Genomic DNA, 19,243 nt, shown 5'->3' with positions numbered 1-19,243 from the left:
GACCCGGGGAGGGGGCTCAGCTCCAGGACGACGACAACACATGGACCTAAAAGTCTCCAGCAACACTGGATTTGGAGATTTGCAATAGAAGCTAAATAAGTCCCTGAGTATCCAGACGAGGACTTGCCCCCTTGCTGAGCAAAGGATGGAGGAAAAGGCCCCTCTGCCCCCCAAGTTAGGGCCGACCCCACTGCAGAGGGGCCAGCAGGTGCCCCCCCGCCCCACTGCTCCCAATTAGCTGTGTTAACACCCGGCAGGATCAAAGAGCACAGTCATTACACAGCAGCAGCAGAAAAACCATCATTCCTACGGCAAAGAAACTTCAAATGGCGAAGAAAACCAATTCTCCCCAGAAATGCGAGATTTTTAGAGGTGCCACGCACAACCCGGGCAGCCCTCCCCAGCACAGCCAGCTCGAGAGGCGTTCAAAACGTAGATCATCAGAAATTAGAGATGGAAAAGGGCTGCGCATCGCAATTCATTAATGCCAAACCTGCTCGCAGTCCACATGTCCCGTGGTCTAAGCGTGGCAGCACCTCACACCGGTCGGAGCTGCGGTGCAGCCCGTGAGCCTCTGCCCAGCACCCTGGCAGCAAAAAAGCAGCGTAGGAACAGAAGAGGATCCCAGGAGAAAAACCCAGGGACAGGCTCCCAGTAAAGAAGTGGATATTAAAAAAAATATGCCGAGGAAGTAGTTGACCGCACTTATCTACTGCACATCCTTCCAGCCGCTGCGGTGTGCTGGGATTTTTTTTCCAAGTCTTCCATCAAGCTGAAGGTTTCTTCTGCCTTTCAAGTCTCTGACTGGAAGTTTAGTCCAAAAGGAGCCAAGTTTCAGTCTGTTCCAGCGTCACGGAGGAAGCCCTCGGAGGTGAGCATCGCTGACGAGCAGGGTCCAGCAGGGTCTGGGCTCCCGCAGATCCAGGGGATCCCCAGGGGTCCCGACCCCCCGGTGCTGCGGACCTGCCGGGGGGAGCAGGGGCTGGACGGGGAGCATGAGGACGGGGGCAGACACGGCACCCCAAAACCAAAGGGACACAAAACCACCGCTGCAAGGGGAACAACATTTTTGGGGGGACAGGCAGAGTCACAGCACCCCAGCAGCATCGAGGGGTGCAGAGGGGGATTGGGCAGGCGACGCGCGGGTGCCAGCTGGATGTCACCTCGCTTTTCAGGGGCACCAAGGAGTTAAACGCATTTTATTTTCTACTAAAGGATCACGTCAGTGTTAGAGAGACGCTCTTGGAAATGGTTTCTCCTGGGCAAGAGCATCCTGGGATGCAGGGGGCTGCCCAGCACCCCCACTGCAGGCAGGGCCCCCCTGTCCCCCCTGTCCCCGGCCCAGGAGCAGATCAAAGTGCTGGGTATTTACCTCCTGGCTGGGTGCAGGACACTGGCCCTTTCTGATGGGGCTTTTCATCCCTATTAGGGCCGTGAAAGGCTGAGCTATGAGATCAGCTGCCAGGGGCTGTCCGGGGACAGCGCTGAGCCGAAAAGGTCAGGAGGGAGGAGGAGAAGAGAAAAGAGGCAGAGGCTTAAGGGACAGGGCTCAACAAAATCGCATTTACTCTGGTCACGGTCTTCAGACAAGCCTCCAAGACAAGGAACCGCGTGTTGTCTAAGGGCCATTATTTGGGTTTGACATGTCCAGCGCCCGGGCTTTGAAGTGGGGAGCGGGACACCGTTAGAGACCCGTCTGTCCCCACCGGCTCCCACGCAGCGTCTCCCCAGGGCTGACCCACCCCTGCTCCCCGTGGGACGGGGACGGAGGAGGAAAACCAGTCCCCAAAAACCAGGCGGTTGTGCCAGCTTGGCTTCGCCCCGGCTTTCTGCCTTGCCGCAGGTGTGTCGCAAGCCGGTGGGACGAGGACGCAGCGCATCCGCGGAGCGACCGGCCCATTTGGGTGAAGAATGAGGAAGCCGCCTAATTGGGTTTTTTTTTATCAGCACAAGTTCATAGGTCTCATCACGGCATCAAACAGCGCTTTGGCTTTCAACTCCATCTTCACCAAACAAGTCGTGGGACGGAAGATGAGGAGCACATGAAAGTGGCCACATTCAAATGCAATCAGCAGAGAAAAGCAGCAAAGAGCTGGCAGGGTGACAAAGCGCCCAGGGGGTGCACCCGCCCCCCCGGCACGGCACCCAAAGACGGGCAGAAGGAACCAGGGAGGAAATTATTAAATACCAAGGGCTTCAGAAAGGAACTTGAGCGGTCCCGCAGACACTCTCACATGCTGGAAGGGGCTGACGGGTTCCCAAACCGACGGCGGCTATTTCAGAAGCTGGAGGAGAACAGCCAGAAAAGCGAGTACGGCAACATGTCCCAAAATAAAAAAAAAAAAAGAGGAGGATGATTCTGGCAGTTGGCAGTACATAGGTGACCCCCTTCTCCACCCTGGAACACAAGCAATAGAAAAACGCTGATGTAGAAGAGCCCATGTCGCAGAGAAAAGCGATGGTTTACAACAAATAGTTCTTGCCAGGTTAAGTCTAATTGTATCTAAAAACAGAAATGCAAGACAAGGGGTTTAAAGAAAGACTCAGGGTAATATATCTGGTCTCGCTGAATCCTGCTGCCAAAAAGCGTTAGATTGGATTACGAACATTATTACATCAAAAATGGACTGAAGGGCTTAAAGACGAACAATAAACAGCAAACGCATTAGATTTGTGGGGCAAACATCTACCGGGGCTTCGATATTACTTGAGCGTTTTCATCCAACGAGGTCTCCTTGGCTTAAACGGGCTCACGGGAGACGTGGGACATTGGGACCGTGCACGGGGACTTGGCAGAGGGACAGGCAGGAGGTGCCACCAGGAAAAACAATCACAGCGCTGCCCGTCACATCTGGAAACAGCTGGGGGCTCCTCCTCACGCCGTCCCCCTGCCAGGACAGGGGGATTAATGCCTCTCTATCCAGGCACCTCATTACCAGAGATAGGAAAACTGGAGCGAGTTCAAAGAGCAGCAGCAAAGGCAATTACGAGCTGGAGCGAACGAGGGGAGGTGGAGGAAGCGGAACCTGCCGGGCGGGCTGGAGCTGCCCATGAGCATCTCCAGAGCGCAGACACCGGGCAGGGAGAGGCCCCATTTGCCAAGGCAGCAGGGAAAACCCTCAGAAATCGGTAAAAAACAAGGCTGAGGAGAAATGTTGGCATGGGCAGGTGACCCGAGGGCGCAAAGCAGGACCCTCATCCCACCTCCACGACAGCACCTTCACACACAGCCTTCAGTTTTCATCATCCTACAGGCTCCTGTGAGCCCAAAAAGCAATCGGATGGATGATTTAAGTACTCGGACATGTTCTTCCCTCCCATTTCAGCCATTCACAAGCAACCAGCTTCTCCACCAGCTTGGCAGGGACGACAGGAAGAGTAACCGCATCTGCTCAGGAGCCAGAAGCACCTTCTGCCTTGAGGAGGACGGTGTGGATGACCCAAACCTCGCCGCAGCACCCGCATCCACGCACACGGCTCTGCAGGTACGAGCTGCCCCACCGACCAGCCCGCCCACGGCTTTGCGCTTGGCCAAGGAATCCCCAAAAGGACTTTCTTTGGGGGGAAAAAAGCAAGAATTCATTCCTGTTGGACCTCGCCCCCATCTGTCCGTGGCGCGCGGTGGCTTTGCAGGGAGGGGACAGGACCTCGGGGACAAGACACTCCAACCCAGACACCAGGCAGGGCGGCAGCCGCGGGAGCCCAGGGACAGAAGAAACCACGGGCTGCCCTGACTCCAAGGTCTGCCGAGGAGCAAAACACCCAATTCCAGTGCCCCATGTCTTGCTGTAGCCCCGTGTCCTCCACCAAGCCCATTTCCAGCAGGGACCTGCGGGCAGGAGCTGCTGCATCTTGCTCATGACAAAGTTCAGGAAAAAGCATCACCTTCCCCTGCCCAGCCCCGGGAGAGACGGTGCTTTTATGGAATCATCAAATCATTTTGGTTGCAAGAGACCCTCAAGATCATTGAGTCCAAACATAACCCAACCCTGGCACTACCCCATGTAACCTCATCTCCGTCTGTCCAACCCCTCCAGGGATGGTGACTCCACCACTGCCCTGGGCAGCCTGTTCCAATGCCCCACAGCCCTTTCCGGGAAAAAAAATAATTCCTAATATCCAATCTAAACCTTTTTTACCAAAAGCCTGGGGCTGGCGCGGGGGAACTCAGTGCACGGCTTCGGCAAGGACAGGGAGAGGTGACATTCGCTTTCGAAAGCCTTTTCCACTGCTAAGCCGAGGGCTGGGGCCGTGTCCCTCCGTGATTAAAGTGTCCCTAAACAAGGCCTGGCATATCCAAGGTGAGGGCAAGGGGGGACAGCTCTGAATGGGAGGGACCCTGGGGAGCACCCTGGTTTCGGGGGGAGGTTTTCCAGCCAGGGGACAAATGGCACACGTCCCCCTGCCACCCCACTCCCCTCCGCCACAGCAGCGCTTCCCCCGGCTTAGGGCAGCCGGCAAATGAAAAGAGAGGAAAAAAAAGGAAAAAAAAAAATCCTTTTGTGTGTCAAGGCAAAGCTTGGGGAGAGGGGAGGAGAAAAAAAAAGAAAAAAAAAAGAAAAAAAAAAAGACAACATGTGGGTGGTCTGCTCAGGAGACTTTTGACTTTGTTTTTTTGGCTATTTTATTTCTTGGCAGAAAAGAGCTCCCGGGGCTGCTCGGCAGAGGGTCCGGCCAGATCACAGGAGCATCCCCGGCCCACCCAGGGGCCAAAGTTCAGCTGGCAGCGCCCGCCCGCTCCCAGCGCCGAGGGGAATCGCTTCAAAGCACGGAGGAGTCAAGAGAAATTAAAGTCAGAAACGGTCCGAGGAAGGGGCAGAGCCGGGGGGACCCCGCAGGGATGCTCTGAGCACCTCCGCTCGCTGCATCCCTGTAGAGATGCTGCAGCGGGAGGCTGGGAAATAAGAGGATAAAAATGATTTTATGGTAGTATGTAGGGAGGTTCATCGCGCCTGGGGATGAAAGCAGGATTGCATTACAATAAATACCCAGATATGGACTCAACCAAAATCCCGGCCGCGCATCCCGTCAGCGCGATGGTGACCCAGCTTTCTGTATGAAATACAAAGCAGCTCCTTAAAACTTGTGCAATTTAAGAGCCCGGTAAAGCCCCTCTTTGCAATGCCAGGGACCCCACGCTTCATCCCTGGCGCTTCATCAGGCTGCTGAGCTCATTCTGGGGAATATATTTGTCTTTTTGGGGGGCTGAGGGTCCCACGGGATGCAGCTCTCAGCCCCCGCGAGCCCCTTGGCCACCAAGCCCATGCTCAGCCGAGCAGTGGGAAGCGCTAAGCAAAATCTGACGCAAGGGTGGGCTCGGGGCTTTCTGTGCACCGACTTTACTCAAATTATTCTGCAGCAAAACTACAGGCAGCCCCGTAGGGGGGCACCAAATAAATCCAGCATCACCGTGGCACCGTGCTATAGCACAGCACCTCCTGCCCCAGCCGCACCCCCTCCAAGGGCAAAGATTTCAGGCTAAAAATACACTGTTTACCGACCGAAAAGCAGCAGCTCCCACGGCTCGGGTGACCTCTGCGCCGGACTGCTCGCCGGTGAGCCCATGGCATGTGACAAGCAGGGGACAGACGAGCCGCGTGGCCACCGTGCCCTTTGCACGGCCACCGTGCCCTTTGCTCGGCCGTGGGTTCGCACGCGATGTGCCAAGCCAGGAGGAAAGAGCGGGGATGAGGAGAAGCTGAGCTGGGGAAGAGCCCAGCGCTGCCAAACCGGCTGCCGAGGGACAGCTGAGCTCCCCGGAGTCCTCCCTCCACCCACGGAGCGGGCCGCGGCAGATCCAGCCTTGTGCAATGGTTTCCTGCACGCACCGACCACGGACTCCAAGAAAATTCAGCTCTCCTTCCCTCTCCCCTCCTTAAAGCCATGTTATAGAATCACAGAATCACTTTGGTTGGAAGACATCCTCAAGATCATTGAGTCCAACCATTAACCCAACACCGGCACTAACCCATGTCCCTGAGAACCTCATCTCTGTGTCTTTTAAAAAACCCCAGGGACGGAGGTGTTTAAAAGGTCTTCTTATCCCAAGAAACAAGAGGAACAGGCCAGTATGTGGAATTTTACAGCCATTTAGACCACAGCAAGGACTGGGCAGCACCAGCAGGGCTGCTCTTGGATGCAGCACCCCGGGAGGAGGACGAGCATCGCCTGGGTCGCCCTTCCTCCCCATCCCGACTGCCCGCGGCAAAGCCCTGCAAGAAATGCCCTGCAACGCCTCCAAAGACGGCAGCAAACAACAGCCTCCAGCCGTGACGGTGCTCCAGACACACGCTGTCCCTCCGTGCCACCTGGGCTGGGGGACATGCTCCTGCCCCCAGGGGACACAGCACAGCAGCCAGATACAGGTCGGTGACCCGCTCGGCCAGAGACACATTCCTCCCCCTTCTCCCATCCAGCGGGAAATATTTTCCGTACGTGTCAGCTCTTTGCACCAGCCAAGTCGTGAGCAAGCGCCTGGTGACACTGTCCAGGCCCCCGCGGCCGCCCAGAGCTGGGGCTGGTGACGAGGAAGAGGAGGGCGACTCACATGTGATGAAGTAATCCTGCTGCCGCTTGAACTCCAGGCCCATGTAGTTGGGGCTGAACTCCTGAAACTTGATGGTGAAGCGAATTTCCTGCTCCGGCCGGTTGCACGTCACCAGCACGTTGGGGTCCATGACAGTGCTGCAGGCATCCGCCTGGTCCTTCTTCACCAGGTACAGCTTGTAGTATTCGTAAGGCTTGGACGGCTCCGCCTTGGGGCAGATGATGTCCAGTTTATCCCCAATCTCCGGGTAGATGACCAGCCCCTTCCCGCTCATGAACCTGGAAGAGAGGAGGGCGAGAGTTCAGCCACACGCAGGCAGCGGGGCCACCACAGCACATCCCACCCCGTGCAGAACCCCACTTTGTGCTTAAAGCCTGCTGCTTTAGAATCATAGAATAGTTTGGGCTGAAGGGCCCTTCCCATCTCCCCCAGTGCCCCCCCTGCCATGAGCAGGGACATCTGCACCAGCTCAGGTTGCTCAGAGCCCCGTCCAGCCTGGCCCGGGATGTCTCCAGGGATGGTTCAGCCACCACCTCTCTGGGAACCTGGGCCAGGCTCTCACCACCCTCAGGGCCAACAATTTCATACGAGAGTTGTTCCAGCCCTCGGATCATTTCTGTGACCTAAATTTGCATCTTTCCCTCTGCAAGAAGTTTTTTGACGCCACGATAAAGTTCTCCTCTCTCTTCACCATCACCGCACGTGCAAGGAGCCGCTGCAGGGTCCCCCCGACAAAACCAGGGGCCCGTTTGGTGCAGTCCCGCTCTCCAGCCCTCCCGCCATGCCCAGGGCGAGCACCCTTCCCAAACCCATGCCCGCCACCCAACAGGGGACGGAGCCTTCCCACAAAGGGCTGCGGAGACGCCGCGGCTCTGCCCGACGGCCAGGCAAGGAGCTTCCTGCAGGGACAGGCGGTAATTAGGCACGGGGAGAAGTCCTGACAATGGGGCGCGGGGAGGGATCCCTTCCACGCCCCGGCTCCCTGAGGAATTCCTGCCCTTAAATGGAAGGGAGGGAAGCATCCTGCAGGACAACTTCTGCTAAGCCGGGCTCAACGGCGTGCCCAGGAGCGTGGGAGGACCGGATGGAGAGGAGCAAGGAGGGAGGAAAGCTATTTGGGGCTGGAAGGCAGGGCATTGCGAAGGGAAGGAAGGCACCATGCTGATAATTACCATCCAGACTTCATTATTGTGGAGCAATGCTCTGATTTTTTATTTTTTTTTCCAGCATGAAGTAGAGGATTAGGGCACCAAGGAGGGGAAGCAGCAGATCATCTACTTTGATGTAGGCTACGTAATGCATTCTTGATGGAAGATAAGGTGGGAATGGATGTTCCTACAAAGTTATCTCTGCTGCAACTCCCTCGTGCAGTTTGGGCACGGTGAAAACCGAAGGGTGCGCTTTGGTCAGCTGCACATCACGGCTTTCCCTTGTGCTCCTGGACACGACGGGTCCTGTCCCACCCCGGCAGGCGGGTGGGGGGACGGGACATCTCCCCCCAGCCAGCGCCCCGGCTGGGGCTGCGGGCGCCACGGCAGGGAGATCAAACGCACAAGCCCAACCTGCTCCGTGGCTCTGGTACAAGTCTTAGCAAGAAGCCAGGGAGCCGAACCCAGCACCTGAGCAGCCCAGGAGCCCCAGCAGATCCGAGCGGGCTGGGAGGAGGCAGGAGCAGCTCGAGCCCACGCACACCCAGATGCCCTTGGCAAGGGCTCCGGAGCTCGGTGCCAGCTGTAACAGCAAGGACAGACAGACAGACATCAGCTGCACCTCCGAGGGTGCAGCCCTGGCCCCAGGAGCAGAGGGAAGGCACAGGGACAGTCCCCTTCACCCTCGCTGCTCCCAGTTCAGGAGGGTTTATCTGTCCCACGCTCCCTGCCCAGCTGCGGCTCTGCCTCCACCACCCCGGCTCCGGCGATGCCCAGGGCAGCACCGTGGCCACGGGGGTACAGTCGGGATCACCCCAACCCCGGCACCGGTGGTACAGTGGCTGCACCTCCGCCACGCAAGATTGCAGGGCGCAATCAACTTTTACAAAAGGCACCACTTCTGGAAGAAAGCGATGCAGCAAACTCATGAAAGAACAGAAAAATTAACCCCTAAAGGTCCCATGCAGGTGGGATGCTGCACCGCGCCACCGCCGTGGCGGATCCCGGCTCCATCCCAAGTAGGTCACTGGTCCCCAGCCAGCACGTCGCTCCCAGCACCTTGGGAGCAATAACGCTTCCCCCCGCCCCGGGCCGGACCCTGACGCAACCCCAGGAGCCGCCGTCCCGGGAGCCGAGCAGCCGGGGATGCAAAGGAGCCCCCGTCCCCCGCCCCGCAGACACGGCACAAGTGAACACTTGCACGCTCGCTGGCGGGTCCCACCCCGAGAGGCGGCTGGATCCGACACTTGGGGCTGAGTCAGAGCCCTTTTGGCACAAGTCTCCCCCAACTGACTCAGATTGCCTCCTCCAGCCCCTGCCAGCTCCCTCCTGCCCAGAAGATGCTGAAGAGGAAGCCACAAACAAGTCGAGCAGATGCCTCGCAACGCCGCGGTGGGAGGAGAAGGCTCCTATCCGTCCCCCATCTCCAGACCAGCGCACCTCCTTGGCCAAAGCCTCGGCCGACATCTCCAAACCACCCGGCCCACGGACACCAGCCTGCGCCGACGGCACGGCCAGCATCAGGTCACGCTGATTTTTCGGCAGGGGAAAGGCCAAAAAGCAACCGAGGGAGCCGAGAACACCCCAGCACCACATCCTGCTGGCACCTCCTCATCCTGCAAAACTCAGCAAGACGGCCTGCGCTGGTTTTATTTGTTTGAAGGATAAAATGATGAGCCAAATTTCTTCTAGGAGCGCTTCGCCTCAGTTTCAGAAGCACAAAGCGTCCGCCTGGGAATTGGCCCAGGAACGTTTTCCAGATCCCCTACGCGAACACGGAGCAGGACGGAGCCACCAGCCCTTCATGGCACGGGGCTTCTGGGGGTGCCCCCCCCGGCGCTGCTCCCTGCCAGCGCCTTCCCACCCACACACACACGTTTTACCCTTTGTCCTCCAATTTCCCTGATTTTTTCTCCTCCATTTCCCTTTTAGTGTCCTCCCTCTCTTATTTAAAAGCAGGGCTGTTTTCCAGCCAAGAGGCCGGGCAGCACAAGCCATGAAGATAAACCCCTCTCACTGCTCTTCGAGCTCTTAACCACACATCAAGGTTGGTTTTTCTCCGAAAATTTTGCTTTGTCGCTTTGTCGTTTGACCATCCTAAGAAGAGAAACAGGGGTTCCCAACACGCAAGAGGCCAGTTCTCCAGGAAATTTTCCTTTAAAATACAGAAGGTGAAAAGTAACATTTGTCACAAGAAGAGCAGAGAAAAAAAGTGTCCAAAAACTGTCACAAGTCGCCTGTACAGAATATTACAGCGAAGAGTATGAGAAATCTTGCTTCAGAAGGCAAAAAAGAATTGCGCTCTTGACTTGTCGTTACAAGGACACATCTCCAAATTTATCGTAACTGGGAAGAATGAACAGATCTCCCTTTAAATTAACAGGGAAATTCACTGTGCCCTCAGAGCACACGCTGTAATTTGGGGGGGATGTGCTGCACCCTCCATGCATTACAGTTTATTTCCCTGTTTTAAAGAGAGGAGGGGAAAAAAGAAAAACCAAAATTCAGCTCAAGCTGAATGCTGAAACTAAGACTGACACCTGCACAGCAACACGCTCTGGGACACAGACTCCATCAGACAACTGAATTTGGGCCCGGCAGGGGGGCAGGACCCAAGGGCGGCTGCTGCTCAAAGCCGCAACCTCCCAAAATCCCCGTTTCCGACCCCGCACGCACCTTCCCCCCCACCCGCTCCCCTCCATCACCTGGGAGGACTGATTTATTCAGCATTGGTACTACCGCCACTTAGCAGCTCACAGATAACATCTCAGCATCCTTTCTCCTGGTGTTGAAGGTTGGGGGAAAGATTAACTACAGCCATTAAAGTTTAAAAATAAATTTTTTTTTGCCGGTGCTGCGAACTGCACCCGGCTGAGCAGAGCATGGTCTCCGTGCTGGCTATCACCAGCTCCATCGCTGAAGGGGATTTTGGGGTGGCACCTGCAGCTGCCCACCTGCAGAGCAGAGGAGCATCCCCGGCCGGCGTCCCCAGCCCCGGCCCCCGGCGTCCCCGGCCCCGCAGGTTCCTTGGGAGCGATCAGGTGGCAGCGTCCAATTTCCTCATTGTTTCGGGAGGTGTTTTCTGATGGGAAAGGTGAAAAGGGTATTTGTGAGCCTTGTAAACCGATTCCTCCGAGTTGGGTAAACAAGGGGAGCTCTGTTGGCAGCGGGATGCCGGGATGCCGGAGCAGAGAGACGGGATTAAAGAGCAGCCTCTCCCCTGCCCCGAGCCGGGGGGCCGCTGGCGGGGACCCCCACCCCCTGCAGCCCCCTCTCACCAGCACGGGGGGCTAATCCCCGCTCAGGGCTCCAAAAAGCCCCAGACGGAGTGAACTGGGGGGCTGCAAGTGGGACCTGCTGGAAGGGCCACAGGCAGGGGCTGCCACCCCGGCATCGCAGTTTGGGGACAGGCATTTCAGCAGGGTCTGTCGCGACAGGACAAGGGGTGATGGTTTTAAACTAAAGGAGGGGAGGTTCAGCCTGGACATGAGGAGGAAATTGTTTACAAGGAGGGTGGTGAGAGCCTGGCCCAGGCTGGCCAGAGAGGTGGTGGCTGAACCATCCCTGGAGACATCCCAGGCCAGGCTGGACGGGGCTCTGAGCAACCTGAGCTGGTGCAGATGTCCCTGCTCATGGCAGGGGGGGCACTGGGGGAGCTGGGGACGTCCCTCCAACCCAAACCCTTCTGTGATTCACAGACCCACAACATGCTGATGATGCCGGGAGCCCTGGTGCGGACACTGGCAGAGCGATGCTGCCCGTCCACCCAGGTGCTCACACCTCGGCGTCGGGGGGGACCAGCACCGGGGTGACCCCAACCAGCATCGCGTGGGGTGACCTGCTCCATCCCACCGCTGCCAGGGGCTCTGCAGGCCCAGGAGCACGGGGTGAGAAGGAAAACCACAAAGTTTGGCCAGAGCAAGCTCAGGACTCAAGCTGGACATGGCACCTTCATCCCTCCTTCTCCACGCAGGCACGCACGGGCTGGTCACGGTTCAACGTGGACAAGCAAACACGTTCACAGCAATAGCTGCAAACACAAGTGTCCAGCAGATACAGTACCTGGCAGCTTTACAAACAGCCTAGCAGTCCTTCAGCTCTTCCTGAAGGAGAACACCACCGGTAAATTGCTTGAAAATAGATTTTTTTTTAAAGAATGGGTTGATGGACTATCAAACAACGTCTCTCCTCCCCAGCCCAGGCGTTCTTTGCACCACGTGAACTACAAAATCTTTGGGGCAGCGTCACCTTTCTCCACATCCGAGAAACACGACGCACCTGACCTTATTCCAGGCTTTGCAGAAGACAGAACAACATTTACCAACAATCTCCTCCTTGGAGAAGATGTTCTAAAGCATTACCACTGACATACATAAAGATGACATATGCTAAATGCTGTTTTCTTCAAAGAAATCCCAAAATAACTGGATCTTACAAGCAGGACATCTACTTGTGGCAGTGAAGGCGGCTGATGCCTGGCAGAGTGAGGCCCTCCGAGAGGAGGGCAGCGATAACCGAGGTGTATGTGGCATTTTTTAGTATGGTTTTCCCTGGTGTCCCGTATTTTCACCAAGCAAGAGACATCAAGGGGTCGGTAGCAAACACTGGGACCTTACTTGGGTGGCACCTCCACAGCACCCTGGCTGAAGCCAAAGAGCATCGTCAGGCAGGGACAACCACACCGTCCCCTGTGAGCCTGGACAGAGAGCATCAGACACCCCGGCTCGTGGGGATGGGGACGGGTCTTCCCAGCATTAAGGAAGGACACCAGCTCCCACCCAACTCACTGCACCTCTCGAGAGCTGAGGACGATAAAAACAGAGGAATTACATACTGAACCCCACAGCCCAGCCCAGCCCAGTACACCAGCAGCATCCCCAGCCCACTCCCAGAGGCACAGGACCCTTTCTCCTTTTCAACTCCCATTAAATTCTTGAGAACAATGATATCCACAGAAGGAAGTTAATTACAACTCGGATAAAAAGGTCCCCTGCTCTCCTCAGCCTCCCATCTGTATCTGTCGCCTTCTCCCTTGTTCAGGCGAGTCATTCGTCATCGCAAGAGACGGTAAATAGGAGCACGTGAACCCCCACACTTTTAGATCCCACTTCTTTTATGTGCTCTTCTATAATTAGTCTCCTTTAAAAAGAGCCTTCGATCTTTTTTCCCCCCGCTAATCTATGTATAATTATTTTCACTGCCCTTCTGCAGACCTCTTCTATTTCTGCCGCATCCTTTGGAGCTGAGGTGGTCAGCACAGAACCGGCATTTTCAGGTGACTCTTTTCTCAAAACAGCCTCAGATCTCCTTCGCTCCTTCAGCCTCCACCACCCCAAGAGATATTTTTCAGCTATTCGTAACAGCACCTTCCAGCCCCCCCAGCTTCCACCCCCGGGCAGGAGGATCCGAGCCCCCCGCGGCCCCGCAGGGCCAGCCCATCCCGTCCCCCCCAGACACACTCTAAGGCCCTTTTTCCACATGGTGGGTTTAATGAGGCCCATTCAACCCTCCCAAAGACAAAAGGCCCTTCTCGTTTCCAAACGGATTTACACGACGCATCAGTGAGGCATAAACGGGTCGCCATGGCAACCCGCACCCCGACCCCCCCGACACGGGGATGCCATTTTCTAACTCCACTGCTCCCCAAAAACCCCTGTTGCTTTCCTATCAGCTGTAAGGCTCAGCACAGGCTGGTAAAAACACCTGCCCCACCCAAAAGTGCCCCCCCATTGCCAGGGATGACATTTTCTGAGATGAACTGAAAAGATGCTCCAGGCAGTGCCCCCCGGTAGCTCTGCACCGTCACCGACTGCAGGTCACGGGCGAGCTGCGGTTCAAATTAAGCAGAAGGCAAGAAAACACCAGCTGCAGGGGGGAACCGAAACCAAAATACCCTTTTCTGGCCAGAAATCGGTGTGATGCTCAAGACCACGCAGGCCAGTCTATGCTCAAGCCCCAGCTCCCCACATCTGTCCACGGGGAAGCCGGTGGCTTTGGCGATGCCAGGAGGCCACTCCAAGGCTTCACAGACAACGCTGAGTAACCATAAACCTCAAATTCGATGCTTGGTACCATAATTCTCCCCAACCGGCTTCAATTGCTGAAGGCCAAGACAGCATCTTGCTGACCCCGGGTGGGAAGCAGGGGAGATCCCACCACCGAAACATAAAAGGACATGGCCCAATTGTACCTCATTAGCAAATGGAGAAAGAGCAGAAAAAAACTACTTTATCATGAAAACACACACAACTGCGGTGCCATTCTGCACTGGGAGGCTCAGAGGACCAAGGTTCCCAAACCTGCAGCTTGGAGAAGGCTCTGGTCTCCAGCACAGATCCCTTCTCCTTGGGGGTGACTCAAAACTTCACCGGCTCCCACCACCCAGCACGTTTCCACTCCTGGAGGTGCCCTCCAGCCAAACAAGCCACCACCAAGCAGCAACGCGGCCCCTCGGTGCAGATTTTGCTCCCGCTGTCCCTGCTCCAGATGCCACAGCACGTCTAGGTGAGGGACAACTAGCAGAGGCTCACCAGGGAGAAAGGGACAGTCCCCACAGCTCAGCTCTCTGTCCCCTTGGAGGCTTGGCCAGATGGCTCCCAACGCTCACCCGCCACCCAAGGGGACGGTGCCGACCACCCCAATGCCCCAGGGAGGAGGAGGAGGGAGGCTCCCAGCCCTCGCAGGAGCCAAGCGCTGGTGCGAGCAGCCACGTGCTGCTCCATCTTCCCACCTCCATGCAGCGCCCGCGCGTCCAGATGCTGCACTCAAACCGCGCAAACAAACTGACATTAATTCAAACCCTGCAAGGGCAGGAGGGGGGTAAAAAAAAAAAAAAAAAAAAAAAAAAAGAAATAAAAAGCTGGTAATTGAGGGAGTTTGGAGAAGATTTAATTGGGGCCAGAGCCCTGGCGCAGGCTGCTGCTGCCACCTGCAGCGCTCTCGGCAGCCGGGGACGCGCAGCTCCGGGGTCCCGGGGATCCCACCGGCACCGGCCCGGGGTGCAGACACCGTTTGGGCAGAATCCGGAGCACTGGGGGTCTCCCAGGCTCAATCCCCGCCCTACGCTCACCCCTGCAAACTCAGCATTTTTCAGCATAATAAGCAGCTCCGCCAGCGATGAAACCGAAGGGTTGGCCAAAAAATAAAGGGAAAAAAAAAGTGCCATATTTTCTCCCTCAAGTAATATCGTCCTGCACATCGCCTCGGAGAAATAAAGACGAGCCGAGTTATCTAATTAATGCTGTCAAGAAGAGGGGCCCGGGGGGCTGCCGGCGGCCCACAAAGGCGGCGTGGGGAGCGGTGCCCCCCCAGCCGCCGGCATCGCCGTCAATGGGGCCCCACGCTGGGAGTGAGGTAAGAGGGGATTCAAAGCGGGGTTTGTCAGGGGTTTTGTTTTTGAAAACGGGGGAGGGGAAGGGGACAGGGCTTGACAAGAGCTGACAGACAACTGAACAAAACCATAAGGGCCATGAATGGCAACACGGCTCTTTAATTGGCGTAGGAATGGAGAGAGAAGTGAGACAATGAGGCGCGGGCAGCGGCGGGGGCCGGGGGCCGGGCGGCGCTCACCGCCTGCCCGCACACTGCCCGGCCAGCAGTTGGCAGCTGGATGCTGCAGCCATGACCAGCATCCCCCAAAAAACACCCCCAATAAACAAGCAAGCAGTAACGAGCAGAGCGCGGCACCCCGGGCAAAAGCCAGAACCCAAACGCCAAGCGCGGGATGCTGCAGGTATTAAATGATCCCACGGAAGCAGATCAGGTTCCCCGTGTGTGTTTTTCGGCTTTGCTTCGGTTTGGGACGTCCGTGCCCTGGCTGCAGCCCCGCTCATCCGGAGAGGGAAGAGAGGGAGAGGCGGGTTAAAAGGGAACACAGTTGGATCAGCGGGGTTCCCACTCCTTCCCTGACCCCTCCGAAAGAAGACGGAGGAGATTTTCGTCTCCCGGTTCCAAAGCAAAGAATTACTTTGGCAGGGGCTGCGGCGGCGGCTGGGCGCCCATTTGGAAGGGAAAGCAGCGGGAATGTGCCCAAGGAACCCAAGTGCAAGACCTCCCCGCCAAGCCCTGCTCGTTGTCATGCAGATGAATCCCCAGCCGGGACAGAGAGGAGGCGACTGCACAAAGCGGGGCTGGGGGCGCAGGGAAGGCGGGCTGGGGGAGCTCAGCCCACTAGACCTAATCCCAACCCCGGGTTTTCTGCAGACCCCCCCCTTTTCCCAACCTCTCACTTTTCCAGCTCGGTTGGAAAAATGAAGAACTGAAAGCAAACAGCCAAGAGATGAAGTTACAGCCTGTGGTTAGTCCTTGGGCGAGAAGATGCCCCCTCCTCCCTGCACCCCAGGACCCCACACCCCGCCTAACCCTGCACCCCACAAACCCGGTTTGCAGCTGGGAGCCCCAAAACCAGCCACCTCCCCATGGATGCGATCCTGCACCCCGACCCGGCCAACACCAAGTGCTGTACGTCGCTGCTGCTGCGTCCCCAGGGGTACAGGAGGGGTCCCCGAGCCCCTCAGCTCCCCCTCTGCACCAGCCGCCTCCAAAGCAAGGGAACAACCAGCCTCATCCCTTTTCCTGAGGAATTCCACAAAAATAAAACCCTGGGGAGCAGCAGGAGGGACCTCCTGGGCCAGGTCCCAGGGAAGCCCCTTCCCTGGCACCCACGGTGTGCCAGGGCTGGCGCCTCCCTCCTGGGCGGGTGACAGTCCCCATGCACCCACCCCGCTTGCGAGCGGGTCCCCAGGAGGGCTGGGGCTCCGGGAAACGATGCTGTGGTTTGAAGGATTAATCCCGACATGAGGAACTGGGCAGGGAGAAGCAGCAAACCCAGCGGCCAGTTCCCCAGAGCGCGGCTGCGGGTTGGGATGCCCAGCCCTGCCCCGACAGGTCCCCCGGGTTTCGGCAGCCCCTGCGTCCCCGGGGAGCGGCGTCGCCCCTGCCGTGACTCACCGCCCGGTCCCTTTGATCTCCCGGCTCCCAGATGTGGCCAGACGGGTCCTGTCGTCCCGGCTGTGCCACCTTCCCAGGCAGCTGCACACCAGCAGCCCTCGTGGCATCACCAGGAACTCGCTCGACCGCAGCTCGCCTCGTAACTCAGTAAGACGTTCTTAATCACCCCACTCTAATGGAGTGCATGTGTACAAGCACCCCAGCAGCCCTGCAACAGCTGCCCCAGCAACCAGGACGCACCGTGTTCCTCACCCCACCATCCCCACGCTGCACTCGACCTCCAGCCCACACCACAGGGGTGGACGGGTCTGGTTTGGGTCTGGGAGAAAAAGCTAAAGATGAGTCACAGGACCTCAAATGATTTTTTTGTCCCCCCCATTTTTCCCTCCTGCACACCAACCGTGAGCCATCACCAACGCCTGGTGAGCAAGCTCCGCAAGAATGTGTGAGTCCAGCCTCTGCCTCGCGCTGTGCTCCTGGATGCCACTCAGCGGGGAAGAAAACTGCCCCTTTCTCCCCAAAACCTCCTCCTACTGCTGCCCACATTCCCTCTTCACTGAGAGGTACAAATCAGGTGCAAAAGCCCCCATTTTCTGCATATCTACAGCCTGTGGCAAAGACAAACACCCTCCTAAAGGCTTCGCCACTGGAAGGGACTGGGACCCCGCTGTGGTCCCCCCGCCGCTGCTCCCAGTTTACCCAGTTAAGGGCTGGTTGGCACAGCAGCAGCGGAGAGAGGGGCCGGGAGAGAGGCCAGCACAACACAAGAGTGTCAGGTTTAAACCTCCCCTCCTGCCGAAAGAGATCTGGCTCGTACTCGCTTTTATTTTTAGGCCAGATACACGTACGGCTGAACTTTAATAAAATGTACAACCGCTTGCTGGAAACGGGAGAAGGAGAGGGACCAGAAAGGCCATCGCCGTCTCAGGTGTCACAGATGCTGCCAGATCTCGGGACTGATGCTCCTCTCCAGCCCCCGTCCCCAGGGATGTCCCCAGACCCCGCTGGGACACGCAGCCAGCCCCTGTTCCCAGCGGGAGCTTTAACGAGGAGTTAAAGCAAGCTCGGGATTTCAACCTAAAAATAAACCAGCCCTCAGGCCTGGGGAGGAGGAGGAGGAGGAGGAGGAGGAGGGCAGAGCACCCAGCCTGCCACCCGCTCCCTCGTCACCACTCCAGCCCAGCTCGCAGCCGTTTCCAATCGCCCGCGGACGGGGAGCGTTCCCAGCCCTCCCCTCCCCGCCAAAACCTCCGCCTCGCCACCCACGCGCAGCGAAGAACGCTGACGAGATGCAGGGAAGAACGCTGGCGAGATGCCGCAGGAGACACCAAAGTCCCCCCCACACACAACCGCTTTCTCCCCCCCATCATTCGCTGCCAGATGCGATCGCCCGGATCCCTGCCCCAAAACCCCGCCAGCTCCGGTCCTCATCCCGCCAGGCTGGGGACACGTCCCCACGATGCCACCGTGCCAGGAGCCACAGGGGGCTGATGCTGCCAACCCTTTTATTGCAGTGGGGCGGTTGCTGCACGCATGGGGATGCTGCCAGTACAGGGTCTCGGTCCCAGCAGTGACATCCCCCTGTCCCCACACCAAGCCCCAGAGCTCTCCAGCCTCCAACCATCCTGCCATACTCCAGCAAGCTAAAAGCGTTTTCATCTTGCTTTGCATTTCAGATGTTTTTTTCTCCCCCTCCCCTTTTTTTTTTTAATTTATTAAAGAGAAAGTTCAAAACGTTTGCCGTGACTGCAATGCACTAATTTGGAACTTACCGCGGTGTCGACATTGCATTAAGTATTTCTGTCAACCGTGAGGACACACCATGTCTATGTAAGAAATTACACTAGCAATTATAGCTAAAGAGGCATGTAAAATTTAAAAAAAAATTTAATGTATTCAGAAATGATAACTGACATTCTTATTAGGATTAATCTAATTTTAGTAGAGTCATTTATATCCTGCCTCTGGATAAAAAATGAATTTCAATTTTAAAACCTGGATAAAAACTGGCATTTAAAAAAAGTACTTTCAGAAGTCACCCTGCATGATTAAGCGCAATGATAATATGAGAAAGCTTAACGAAAAGCTTTGCTATTAAGGGGGATATTTGTTAAACAAAACGAAAACGAAGATATTTATCAACCTGAGCAGACTGTTCCGGGGTAACTCGGCGCTGTTGGGTGTTGCGGATGGTCGCGGGCCAGCGGAGAGCAAACCAGCAACTGCGGCTAACGGGGAAGGAGCAGGAGGGTGCTCAGGCCTGGGTCTGAGTTTTGCCTCTGGATTCTGGGAGCACGGGACGGATCCTGCATCCACGAGCAGGAAAAACCAGGCACCAACCAGTCCTCTTGCAGAAACACGCACCGTTGGCCTCATGCGCTGGTCCCAGCGTTGCTGTAACTCGATGGACACCGAGAGTTTGAGCGCTGAAGGTCCTGGCAGCCCCCAACGCCCAGAAAGGGACACAAGGAGCCTCTTTGCTCCCTTTCCCGACCCAAGGAGGACGCCTCTCCGCAGCGTAGGCTTCCTGGCACTTACGTCTTCAACAACAAAAAAATAACCCCAAAAAGCACGTATCCTTCATAGGACCCCACTACCC

The 19,243-nt window shown here is 56.9% G+C and overlaps 1 protein-coding gene across 1 annotated transcript in view; it reads right to left on the bottom strand.

The window, feature by feature from the left end:
• The window catches only part of EFNB1 (ephrin B1), a 45,979-nt gene that overhangs the window by 12,955 nt on the left and 13,781 nt on the right, over positions 1-19,243 (bottom strand). Inside the window, exon 2 of the mRNA XM_065643461.1 lies at positions 6,548-6,825. Coding sequence (XP_065499533.1) covers positions 6,548-6,825 — 278 coding nt within the window. The remainder of the gene's footprint in view (positions 1-6,547; positions 6,826-19,243) is intronic.

This window comes from Caloenas nicobarica, chromosome 12, assembly GCF_036013445.1.
Source record: "Caloenas nicobarica isolate bCalNic1 chromosome 12, bCalNic1.hap1, whole genome shotgun sequence".
In the NCBI taxonomy this organism is placed as follows: Eukaryota; Metazoa; Chordata; class Aves; order Columbiformes; family Columbidae; genus Caloenas; species Caloenas nicobarica.
The sequence above is the reverse complement of the archived record's forward strand: the minus strand, read 5'-3'. Positions and strand labels throughout refer to the sequence as shown.